The 12,736-nt window shown below is 41.1% G+C and overlaps 2 protein-coding genes across 2 annotated transcripts in view; both read right to left on the bottom strand.

Annotated features, from left to right (window-relative positions):
- The window catches only part of sanbr (SANT and BTB domain regulator of CSR), a 28,069-nt gene extending 21,362 nt beyond the window's left edge, over nucleotides 1-6,707 (bottom strand). Inside the window, exons 1-5 of the mRNA XM_072437159.1 lie at nucleotides 6,626-6,707; nucleotides 5,421-5,572; nucleotides 4,570-4,705; nucleotides 3,221-3,320; nucleotides 382-620 (exon numbers count right to left, since the gene is read on the bottom strand). Of these exons, the coding sequence (XP_072293260.1) occupies nucleotides 382-620; nucleotides 3,221-3,320; nucleotides 4,570-4,705; nucleotides 5,421-5,570 (625 nt within the window). The 5' untranslated portion in view covers nucleotides 5,571-5,572; nucleotides 6,626-6,707. The remainder of the gene's footprint in view (nucleotides 1-381; nucleotides 621-3,220; nucleotides 3,321-4,569; nucleotides 4,706-5,420; nucleotides 5,573-6,625) is intronic.
- An 835-nt stretch (nucleotides 6,708-7,542) lies between these two features.
- pex13 (peroxisomal biogenesis factor 13) lies at nucleotides 7,543-10,823 on the bottom strand. The gene is made up of 4 exons (XM_072437165.1): nucleotides 10,673-10,823; nucleotides 8,513-9,273; nucleotides 8,310-8,432; nucleotides 7,543-8,217 (listed from the first exon to the last, which is right to left on the bottom strand). Exons 1-4 carry the CDS (start codon nucleotides 10,744-10,746, stop codon nucleotides 7,898-7,900), a joined length of 1,278 nt encoding a protein of 425 aa, XP_072293266.1. The 5' UTR covers nucleotides 10,747-10,823; the 3' UTR covers nucleotides 7,543-7,897.
- Between the last annotated feature and the right edge of the window lie 1,913 nt (nucleotides 10,824-12,736).

Raw genomic sequence — 12,736 nt, 5'->3', positions numbered from 1 at the left:
AGTGACAATATGGATGTTAAGTTTATTAATTTAATCAATAATCGTAACAATATTATTGTAAGTAACGATTGTGACAATTCTAGAAGCTAAACATAATTGTAACATATTGTCCAAAAAATAAACTTAAATTTAAATAACCTTATTGATCTGGCTGTTTTTGTCACATTTATTTAGTCTTTCAGGAAGTTCAAAATAGAGGAATGAAAGAAAATGAAAGATTTCACAGTTTCTTTGGTCACAGTCTCAATAATAATCACGAATAATCGTTCAATCGTGATGTCTTTTCTCATTGTAAATCATGACATCCCTGTTGACAAACTGCAGTGACTTCCTTTCACAGAAGAAGGTCACGTAAAAACACAAACGGTCGTGCTTTCGTACCCAGGCGTGGCTTGTCTTTGGCCCCTTCGCCGCCCGAGTTCCGCCGCACGTAGTTCATGAGCCAGTCGAAGATCTGGATGTCGCAGTGCACGGAGATGTCCACCTCGTCCCAGCGCTGCGCGTCCACCGACAGGTACTCTGAGAAGTACCGCATCTCCTTCACCAGTAGCTCCCGCGGGCACGTGAAGTCCTGCTTCAGGCTCTTGGTCTCGTCGCACACGTGGATCACCATGTTCGGACTGGCAACGAGAGAGCTTTACGTCACACACTACGGCTGGACTGGCAACGAAAGCTTTACGTCACACACTACGGCTGGACTGGCAACTAAAGCTTTACGTCACACACTACGGCTGGACTGGCATCGAAAGCTTTACGTCACACACTACGGCTGGACTGGCAACTAAAGCTTTACGTCACACACTACGGCTGGACTGGCATCGAAAGCTTTACGTCACACACTACGGCTGGACTGGCATCGAAAGCTTTACGTCACACACTACGGCTGGACTGGCAACTAAAGCTTTACGTCTAGGGATGCATACCTAAACCCACGTTCAGGTTCAAGTCCGGATTCGAATCCAGAGGTTTAGGTTCAGGTCCGGACCTAATGAGTCCGGACCTAAACCATGCCATATTTGCATAATGTTGTAACAGCATAACACAAGCTACTTGGCTAAATTAAGTTGAAGACACTTGAACAAGGACGACTATCAAACACATGGCTTAACTGTAGATTGAAATAAACTCAACTTGTCTGCTTTATTCACAGTTTTTAACAGAAGTTACAACTTACAAATCACAAGCTACTAACTAGCAGCTAAACTATAGCTTAAGAGTTAACACACATTCATGTGTTTTACTTGAGGAACAACTCAAGACTCAACTCAACAACAAGAGCATGTTGAGTTTTGTTGACAGGGTCAGTCTGGGTCAAGGGTCAAAGCAGCTGTTTCATCTGATACTATGTTTTGCCTTTAGACACATTTCCACTCTTTAATGTTACAGATTCATTGGCATCAAAAGTCAGGTAAAAACCTTCAAACAGACAATACACCAGTGTAAATAATTAAGTCACAGTGTAAAATAACAGTTACAAAAACTAGCATAAAAGTCAACTTGAATCACTATAAAGTGAACTATCAACTTTTGCAACATTACTTTGACTTAGTATTTACTTAATGCCAAATACATCACACCACAACATAACACTTAAGTTATTTCATTCATATTTACACCCAGACCAAAGCACAACCCAGACAAGACCACGCTGACCCAGCCCCTTTAACACGCGACGACGCACGCAATCCATAAACAACAACAGTTCAAATAAAGCCAGCGATCTTACCGGCTTCACTTGTTGTTCAATGTTCACATGTGGATACATGGTTCCGCGCTGTCTCTCGTATCTTTAAACTTATTTCGCCGGCTTCACTTCTGCCCGGAAGATGCGTGCGTCGCTAATTAGGGTCCGTGTGCGCTATTGACAGCGGCGCATGGCAGTGTTTACGTCTTTTCCAGCGCAAATTTCGCGATCAATGGAAGGTTTAAGATGGTCTAGATTCTAGAACAAAAAGGATATAGTATTTGAGTGCTACATTTTATATGAATCCAGAACCGAATCACCGGGGTTTCGTTTTTTTTGGACCTGAACCGAAACGTTTTTACAAGTCCAGATCCGGTCCGTCGTAGCGGTACGCATCCCTATTTACGTCACACACTACGGCTGGACTGGCAACGAAAGCTTTACGTCACACACTACGGCTGGACTAGCAACGAAAGCTTTACGTCACACACTACGGCTGGACTAGCAACGAAAGCTTTACGTCACACACTACGGCTGGACTAGCAACGAAAGCTTTACGTCACACACTACGGCTGGACTAGCAACGAAAGCTTTACGTCACACACTACGGCTGGACTAGCAACGAAAGCTTTACGTCACACACTACGGCTGGACTAGCAACGAAAGCTTTACGTCACACACTACGGCTGGACTAGCAACAAAAGCTTTACGTCACACACTACGGCTGGACTAGCAACAAAAGCTTTACGTCACACACTACGGCTGGACAGGCATCGGGAAAACTCATAAAAATGTCACAATTTAACAAAAAAGTTGTTTTATTGTGTAAATTGTTCATAAACTTTGACTGGAATGAATGTCCCTGGTGTGATGTCACTTCCTGCCCCTGGTGTGATGTCACTTCCTGTCATTTTATACAGATTTTTCAATGTTTTTTCCACAAATACCTGCTCAATTGGTGTAAAAGTATCATTTATATGTACAACAGGTATAAATACACCAAATAAAGTCAAAATTAGAAAATCGTAAAAACTTGTCAACGGCACTTTAAGTTTAGTATGACAGATTTTTATGATTTTCCAATTTTTACTTTAGTGTATTTATACCAGTATAAATATAACTAATCCAAGCAAAATTATGTAATTGTGTCTGTTAGTATCACAATAACTTTTGCATTCAGAACGTTTAATTTCATTAAGATGGTCACAAACGAATGTATTAGACATTTGTTTTGTGCTAATAATGGTTAATAATTGTGATATTGTGATGTTTTGTCCTACAATAATCGTATAACACTCCAATTTAATATTGTGGTAATCAATATTGACAGAAATTAACGTCTTGATATATTTTTTAAGTCTCAGGTCGATCCAACAGTGTCTTTAAACCTTTTTTATTTGAAATGAACTCTTTCTCTAGTATTTTTTTACTGTAAAGGGATAAACTTGATATTCAAATTTTGTACAATTTCCCTCTAAAACTGGACAGACGGTGGTTTTCTGCGTTTCTCTCTGTGTAGAAAACAAAGGCACTCACTCTTTTGGCCTCTGTGGCTTCCCGTCCTCCTCGATCGTGACCCGTTTCTCCTTCTTCTCGGCGGCGCAGACTCGGCCGGAAAGCGACGCTTTACGTCCCGCTGTCGTGTGGCACGGGACAGAATTACACCAAGTTTTAAGTTAATTTCCATCGAAAACGAACACACTCACGGCGAAATAAAAACTCAACCGAGACAAAATGGAGTCTAAATCAAGCGAAATGTTCAGTTTGTTGCTTTGTCGGTTGTTGCAGGAGGGTGTTCTCTATGGAGACGCCGCTGAATGTTTCGCAGTCCGGCATTAAAGGCATTAAACTCCCGATACAAACTTTGACACACTGTGGTCTCGTTCCAGGTTCGATAGAATTCAAAATAGTTACAAAAAATGTTCAGGAAAGGTCACATTTTGTTCTGTCTGTGGGATTATTTCAGAGTATCGAAGAGGCACGAGCGATATGGCCGATACCGATATCTCTGACGATATATAACAGTGTGCCAGGCTTTTATTTTATTAGGTTTATTAGGTTTTATTAGTGTATTAAGGAGACATTTGCTGTTATTCTGCCTCTTAAAGCGCCCCCTACAGGTTGGACAACTCACTGAAGTCAAGATCAATGCATTTTGAATTTTGCTAAAAATTATTAAAAATATGATCACATTATTAGCACATTTTTAGGTTTATAATTTCACTTCCTGTTTGTATTTGATGACATCACAGTAGGAAATTACCCAGCAAACACTGGGCCAAAACTCATCTAATATCACATAAGAGAAATTTTATTTTGGAGAATTAATGTTTAAAGAGTAAAAAGTTGTTACTTTGAGTAAATTCTGCATGAACTTTGATTTATATGTCTTCTTAAAACATGCAGGAGTAAAGTAATAAGAGTGAAGTAATAAAAGTATTGTAATAAAATATACTTTGGTATCGCTTAAGAAAAAGAGAGAAAGCATTTATAAAGGTTTATTAATCATTGACAAAGAAGCTAATCATTTAATTATCATTTACGAGGATAATTAAATGATTAATTAATAACTTTATTTTTGCTGATTAATTTGTTATTAAACGTGTATAAACGCTCTGTATCTAAGCCGATACTTTTAAATACAAAAATATGCAGACAGATAATGCCATACTGCGAATCATTCGAGCCAGAACGAAAGCATCTCCATGGAGACGAGCACAGTAAAAGCATATCCATGGAGACAAGCAGAGTAAAAGCACGAGCAGAGTAAAAGCATCTCCATGGAGACGGGCAGAGCAAAAGCATCTCCATGGAGACGAGCAGAAAAGACACGCAGTCGCCTTTAAACAATGTCGAAAGTCACGTTCATTTCACCAAAGATTCACCTGTGTTCCTGCTCTGGTCCTCGGCTCCGCCCGATGTTGTCACGGCGTCGGTGGGCGGAGCCGTGCCCTCGGCCGCGACGTCGCGCTCATTGTCCAGATGTGGGAACGTCTTCAGCTCCTCGAACCTCGAAGCGCACTGAGGGAAATGAGAAGGTCTGGAGTAAGTTTCCTGAAATGTTCTGTATTTATGAAGGCAGAATAAAAGGATTCACAAAAATGCTCTGTCTTTATACATAAATAACTAGCTTGACATAAAGTTTTTCTGCAGTGCGGTTGTAGTTTTTTTTATTGCAGTTTGCGTCATTTACATAAAGATATTTGTTAGTTGTTGGATTTAATTAAAAAAAAGTCTTAATTTAGTTTCAGTCGCCACATTTCAATCTTTATTTGGTTAAACACGTAAAAAAAAAATACAATGTGCAATACAAATGATCTAAAACAAATAACTGCTGATCTAGTTGTGTCAAAGTTTTTACAGCAAAAACAAATGATGGAAATTCAATCAAACAAAACCAAAAAGTGAAGAAAAATGCAACAAAATCTCAAACTAAACTGGAGTAAAAAGTGACACAAAAAGATCGAAACGAACCAGAACAAGGTCTAAATTTTAGGAATAAAATTTTAACTGCAAAATTAGTTTCAGAACGATAAGAAAATGTGTTCAACAAAAAATGTATCTTTTAAGACACATTTGAGAGGGTTTGTTTGACCTTCTGGAGACTGTGTTTGACCTTCTGGAGACCACATTTGACCTTCTAAAGACCACGTTTGACCTTCTAGAGACCACGTTTGACCTTCTAGAGACCGTGTTTGATCTTCTAGAGACACGTGTGCGATTCAAGCGTAGTTACCTCCTTTGGTGTGAACCCGGGCACCAGTTTGGAAACGTTGTCCCAGTTGACGGGCTGAGGAACTCCCCACAGAGACCCCAGAACCATGTCCAACACCAGAACGTTGTTGTCGTACGGGAAGTTGTTGTTGTCGGCGCTGAAGCGGCTCATTTCTGCAACGCAAACAAAACCGCATTCATGTATCCGGGAAATTACACCAAAAATTAATCACCAAAATGAGTATCACAATATATTGATATTTCGATAATTCACCCCATCCCCAGTAAATAAATTCAAAATTAAAGTCCATAAGTCGTTAAAACTGTTGATTATCCAGATATTCTCAAAACCTAAAAATCTACAGATCAGAACATTTTATCCCAGAAATATAACAATGCAACAATTATTTGGGAAGTCGACCAGTCAAACTATTATCAGTTGTACTTTATAAACATTACAAACCAAATAAAGGTGTAACCATGGCAACTGAAGGCTTCTAGAGCGAGAATATTCACTAGTAAATTGTATTATTAATGAAAATCGGAAATGTCTTTATCATACACAGTTTGTCCAGTCAGAAATAATGATAAAACAAGCTAGTGATGATTAGTTATTGCTGCCGTTATTAATAATGTCCAATCAATTCTCCAGATATTTAAACTAAAAATATGTAGAGCAACATTTTACCCGAAAAAAAGACCACATGATGTCACCTGGAATAGAAAAGAATAGAATAAACTAGAATAGAATAAAACAAAAAATAGAACGTAATAGAATAAAATTAAATAGAATAAGAAATATTTCACAATAAATAATAATAGTGCTTATTTTATTAGTGCCTATTTTCACAATTATTATTTTAAGTTTGGCAATGATTACACCTTTTGAAATTTAAGTTTAGTTCATTACGTGCTAAATGTATTATTTTCTTATTCATTGGTAAATGTTTAATGACAGGTGGTCGGCTGGAGGTCACGCACAGACGCGACCACCCAGACAGTCCCAACAAACACTCCGACAGTCCAGACAAACACCCCGCACAAGTCACAAACACAAATGTCCCGCAACAATCCGCGGGCGCTGACGCAGAGGCAGGCCGAGTCATGGAGCCCCCATCCCGGGCAGATCCTGCGCCATGCCCAGCTGCAGTGCCCCGCTACACCTGCTGCTTTAGGGGGAAATTATTTGAAAACGTGTGAAAAAGTGCGTGATATTCGCGGACGTACTTCCCGTGAGCCTGGGGTGCTGTTCCTCTAGCGTCCCGCGGAGTTTGGGGTCATTTTGCGGCGTGATAGATGAAGGCGATGCGGCTGGTGCTGATGCTAATGCTAATGCTAACAGCTGCAGCTAACTTTGCGGGACGGGCGCTGCCGCGTTCGAGGGCAACGCGGAAAGCGCAGGGATGTCATTCATATCACAGTTTAAGATGGAAACAACATTTTACATTTGAGAATCTGAGTGTCAAAGGGAAAGGCAAACAGATGAGTAAAATATATTTGTGTTTAATAAGTGTTGTTACGCAAAGAAATGCACAGAAAAGATTGACGTTTGAGTATTCCATAGCGAGTGTGGAATTTACACATTTTTGGGGAAAATGTCGAGGGCAACAAAAAATAAACCACGGGAAATACAGTTTAATAAATAATATATTACTTATAGAATGTCAACGTTTATGTTATAAGGATCAAATAAACATAGTAAGTGAAACAAATCAAATTGATATTTCGTCGTGTTTGTGCCGCAGAGTCCCGTTGCCAAGCATCATAATGCGTCATCTGCTCAAACTTCCGCCTCAACAAAAAAGATCACACTTCAGGCACAATAAACATAATATAAAAGTGTATAGCAATGATAATTTTAAGTATAGGTCGAACTACAAATAAATGTTTCATTTTAATGTCGTTTTCAGACGGTCCAGAAAACACTTGACACGAGGAAAGATCAGACTTTACCTGAAAATAACATAAACCAAACTATGTTCTTCTTATGGTATTTATATTCAAGAAAAGAAAAATGACAGAAGGAGACCAAGGATAACATCTTAAATACTTTTTATTCTCAAAATATATTGTTACTATTTACAAATTTTCTTAACCGTTTATGTTTTAGCAATCGAAATTCAACCAAAACTATTGCATAAAATAGAATAAATCAACAAAATTGCTGTAAAGGATGGAATTTAAGAGTAATTCTTTCAAAGCAAATGAAAATAAGACTAACGACAGAAACGTCTCAGATCAAACATTTATGATTCACATTTTAAATATTTGTATCACATCACCCATGTGGGACAATAAAGGAATATCTTATCTTATCTTTATTCAACCGTTGACATTGTGTGTATAACGCCTCGTCTGTATTGTCTCATTTTAAAAGGTGCACTGTGTAAAGGTCTGAGGTCAAAGGTCACATTTGTAGAATCCGACACACTTATATTAATGGCATAAACGTTGTCATAATGTTAGGCCTGATTTTGTGTGTTCACAGATTCATCCTCGTCATAACTCGTCCTTTTCGTTTATTACAGTGAGGCTGGAGTCAGGCGCCGCTCCGTAGACCTCGTCCAGCAGCTGCAGTGTTGGTTGGACTTGGATCGGGGTCGGACCTGGATTTAGGCTTGTGAAGGGGGCAGCGGAGGGGACGGGCGGGGTCGAAGAGTTCATCTGCTGCGGAGCGTTCACCTGCTGCTGAGCCTCCATCTCGGCCCGTCTGCGTCCTCTGCGCTTGCCCAGGACCGTGACGTAGTTGGCGGGAACGAGCCCCGTAGTCTGACCGCCCGAACTCGCCAACAACCAGCCGCGCACCCGGGGCTGGAGCTCTGCAAATGGAGGGAAAGATCCTTCAGTTACATCAGTGCAGAGCTCGAGACATTTGATTACACGACAACGAAGCGATGCGTTTGACCTCTACCTTTGGGCGCAAGGTTGAGCATGTCTCCCGCTCTCACAGAGATTTCCTCCGACGACGACGCGGCGAAGTCGAACTCCGCCCTCGCCACCACGTGGTCGTCGTCGCCACTCGCCCAGTCCGTTTCTAAACAAAAAAAAGGAACAGAACTATCACGACCCGCGACAGCCGGCTCGGATCCTTCGCAGTAACCGACAGAACCGTACCTGTCGGCGCGGTGTCGGCTGCAGAGCTCAGCAGTTTCCAGATGAGGTACGGCCCTCCCAGAACCACCGCGAAAAACAAGAAAATGGGCCAAGACTTGACCGACTGCTCCTCCGCGGAGCCTCTAGAGGTCACCAGCGTGTCGCTCGCACTTTCCACCCAGAGATCGTCGACCTCGGAGTCCGTTCTCCTTCCCAAAATGCGCTGTAGCCGTCGATACAGGTACCTCAGAGTCCTCACCAGCGCGAACGCCGACAGAACCCGCGTGAGGTGCGCGCGCAGCCGGGTGAAGTGGTTCGCCACGTCCAGAACGGCCCGGAAGCTGTTGTAGACGGCCGAGAACGTGGCGTCCAGCATCATGCTGACAGAGGCGAAAGCATGGACGATGCTCTCAATGGACTGGAACGCCCCCCGGCTGCTCTCCTCCGCCTGCTGGACAAAGCGGCTCGGCCCGACTTCGTCAGAGTGCGGAAGAATTCGCCCGTGTCCATATCCGCCGACGCCGTATCTGCCGACGCCGTAGCCCGAGCCGTAGCCCGAGCCGTAGCCCGAGCCGTAGGGCGAGTAGCCGGGCGCATAGAGGGAGCTGGAGGCATAGGGGGCGCCGTAGGAGGAGTTGAAGGAGGAGTACGGCGGGCGGTAGGTCTGCTGAACGGGTCGCGGCGGCAGAGGGGGAGCAACGCGTGCGAGGACGGGCGGTCCGGGCGGTCTGGGTGGTCCGGGCGTGGAGGACGAGGGCGGAGACGCTGCGAAGTCTGTAGATCTGAGAAGAAGACAAATATGTCATGTTATAGAACTATTCAAAGTATTCAAGTGGGGCAAAAAGCTGAAACTGAGCCGCGAATGCCTGAAAAATGACACGTAAAAAATGTAAATTCAATGTATTTGATGAAAACACGTTTGTTCATAAACGTGCAGCACCGGGTTCAGCTTCATCCGAGTCAAATGCAGTTAAAATCCTCTGCGTTCTAAACAACATTAACACTTTTTACCATCTCAGCCTTAATTCTCCACCAGCACAGGAAGATGTTATGTTTGGACCGACCTTCTGGCTGTATAAATATAAAGAATGGGAACAACGGGAACAGAACGTGATGATGACACAGCCGTCTTCTGGGATTGTGATTAAACATGTGCCAGTTTGTAGTTCAAATGAAATGACATGAATTGGGGGAAAATGATCCAAATCTGACCTAAAAGAATCTATTTTTCTGGATTCTTAATCAGTATCGGCCATGGAAAAGCAATAAACCTATCGCCCAATCTCTTGGGCTCGTGATCAAACAAAGAACGGGGGAAAAAACAAGTTTACTTAAGGTGTAGCTTTGTCAAAAGTATCGGAAATCAGATACTAATTGATACCGAAGCTGGTATAAAAAAACTAGAATTGATACAGAAAAAAAGGACAAAACGTGACCTTTTCTGGACAGTTTTAAAATGATCTTCATATCGAGATCGAGCGTGAACACTATTAAAGCTGCTCTATGTCACTTTTCACCTGCGACGATTTGAATAACGATGAGAATAATCGTGACTGGTCGAATATTAAAATAACCGTATCATTTATTAAGTCAAAATGTCGGTCAATGTTATATTTTCATCATTAATACAATAAATACATAAATATTCTCTACCTAGAAGCCTCCAGTCTCCGTAATTCAATTTGATTTAAAACATTCTGCGGTTAAATGAATCGATTGACAGCTCACTTATCGACTAATCGTTAGTAGCAGCCCTAGGAGATTTTATGCATTTCCCTGGAAGTGTTTAGTCACTTTACTGTTTACACAAGGCTTAAAGTCAAAGTAGAACTAATAAAAACGAACAAAACAATAGAAAAACCTGAATTATGTTGATATTTTATGATTTTTGAATTGGAAAAAAACTAAAAAAACCAGGCCAAAGTTGGCTAAAGTTAATTATTGCCAACTTGTGCAAGCATTCAAATAATTATGAAACCAGCAATGGGTTCAAAACATATCTAACAGCAAATAATAATGTATTTAACGTAAACGTTATTTGTTTATAGGTAAAGATTTGGGCCGTTTTAAACAGCGTGTGCAAGGTTAGCGTTAGCATTAGCATTAGCGTTAGCATAGCCGCAACATGTAGGACAAAATGCTAAAAATGAGGTCACTTCGAGCATTAAAATAAGTCTGTACCTGTAGTTTACGGGCGCGGTCATCGTCCCGGGGATCCGTCGCTCCCACGGTTTTTGTGGAGCCCGTGAATCCATGACAAAAAAGCTCAAATCAATTCCAAAAAAAGGAAAACAAACCCAGGCTCTGAATCGAGTTTGGACCGTAGCCTCCGCACTACTTCAGGGACGGGTCAGAAGTTTGAAAACTCCGTAAATATTTGCCATAATTTAAATAAATCGAACACAAATAAACACACTAATTAACAAGAAATCGACGTATAAATAACGGTTTTACTAACGTTATTAAAATAAACGTGATAGATATGACCACAGCTCATATAAACATGTATATATCAGAAACCTTTTTTTAAATTCCTTTGATTTCGTGTATTTATTTGTAAAGTTAGTAGAAAAAGCTTCAGTTGTAGTCATCTGAACTCAGTTTGAAAAAATAGACGTTTCGACTCTCATCCAAGAGTCATTGTCAATAACAGAATTTAGGTCGAGAACTCCGATATTAATACTGTTCTGTGGTAAGACCCGCCCATTGGGAGGAGCCTTCCTGAAGTAGAAAGAGTTGTTTGTTTCAACAGAAACTCCCCCCTTGTATCTACCGAGCTAGCCTATTCAGAATTTTAATGGGCTATTAGAATCCTCTTTGTCTTTGTGAGACCCTGGCTCAACCACCCTGAGTACCTGATTAGCATCCGAATGTCCTTGTCCTGGTCCTCTACCTTTCCAGGGGTTCAGTATACCATTATAGATACCAGGAAGATTGAATCTTAGCCCTCCATTTCTGTTTAAAGAAGGTCTTTCTTTTTTAACAAAAATAGCTTCCTTGACTCCTCTTTCAAACCATCTTTTCTCCTGCTTAAAACCTTCACCTCACCGTCTTCAAACGAGTGATTAGAGGCTTCAAGATGGAGATGCACGGCACTCTGAGGTCCTGAACTAGTATTTCTTCTGTGCTGATAGAGCCTCTTGTGTAGAGGCTGTTTCGTCTCACCTATGTAACGTTCTTTACAGCTTTCTTCACTGCATTGGATCAAATAAACTACATTGCTCTGTTTTTGAGTCGTCAAAGGACAAGTTGCCGACTCAAAAACAGAGCAATGTAGTTTATTCGATCCAATGCAGTGAAGAAAGCTGTAAAGAACGTTACATAGGTGAGACGAAACAGCCTCTACACAAGAGGCTTTATCAGCACAGAAGAAATACAAGTTCAGGACCTCAGAGTGCCGTGCATCTCCATCTTGAAGCCTCTAATCACTCGTTTGAAGACGGTGAGGTGAAGGTTTTAAGCAGGGAGAAAAGATGGTTAGAAAGAGGAGTCAAGGAAGCTATTTTTGTTAAAAAAGAAAGACCTTCTTTAAACAGAAATGGAGGGCTTAGGTTTCATCTTCCTGTTATTTATAATGGGATTCTGAACCCCTGGAAAGGTAAAGGACATTCAGATGCTAATCAGGTACTCAGGGTGGTTGAGCCAGGGTCTCACAAAGACAAAGAGGATTCTAATAGCCCATTAAGATTCTGAATAGGCTCGGTAGATACAAGGGGGAGTTTCTGTTGAAACAAACAACTCTTTCTACTTCAGGAAGGCTCCTCCCAATGGGCGGGTCTTACCACAGAACAGTATTAATATCGGAGTTCTCGACCTAAATTCTGTTATTGACAATGACTCTTGGATGAGAGTCGAAACGTCTACTTTTTCAAACTGAGTTCAGATGACTACAACTGAAGCTTTTTCTACTTTGTAAAGTTAGTTCAATTAAATGTGTATTTGAAGAGTAGAACAATCGTTGCTCATTCTGTTTAGTAGTCTTACTCTTATTATATTTATCAAGTGATATTACAGAGACTTTAAGACCGATAAAATAAGTATTTTCCTGTGCTCCTGAAGCGGCGTCGTAAAAAAGACTCGCAGTTTGAGACCATCCAGCAGGGGTCAGTGTTCTGCAGAGAAATCCACATTAATATCACATGTATTTTAATTTAAGCTAATTCTATTTACCATCAGATGTAGTAGTTATTGAGTGAATGCATAATCCCCTGCTCACCCTGTCCTCATGTATATACATCACATTAT

The sequence above is a fragment of the Eucyclogobius newberryi genome, unplaced genomic scaffold, assembly GCF_026437365.1.
Source record: "Eucyclogobius newberryi isolate DKJ021-1_F unplaced genomic scaffold, fEucNew1.0.hap1 SCAF_8, whole genome shotgun sequence".
Lineage (NCBI taxonomy): Eukaryota > Metazoa > Chordata > Actinopteri > Gobiiformes > Gobiidae > Eucyclogobius > Eucyclogobius newberryi.
The sequence above is the reverse complement of the archived record's forward strand: the minus strand, read 5'-3'. Positions and strand labels throughout refer to the sequence as shown.

Coding starts and splice junctions, on each gene's coding strand:
- pex13 (XM_072437165.1), bottom strand. CDS start 10,746: ATGGATTCACGGGCTCCACAAAAACCGTGGGAGCGACGGATCCCCGGG. Junction 9,274..10,672: donor ACCGCGCCCGTAAACTACAG/GTACAGACTTAT, acceptor TCTTCTTCTCAG/ATCTACAGACTTCGCAGCGT. Junction 8,218..8,309: donor GCTCAACCTTGCGCCCAAAG/GTAGAGGTCAAA, acceptor CTCCATTTGCAG/AGCTCCAGCCCCGGGTGCGC.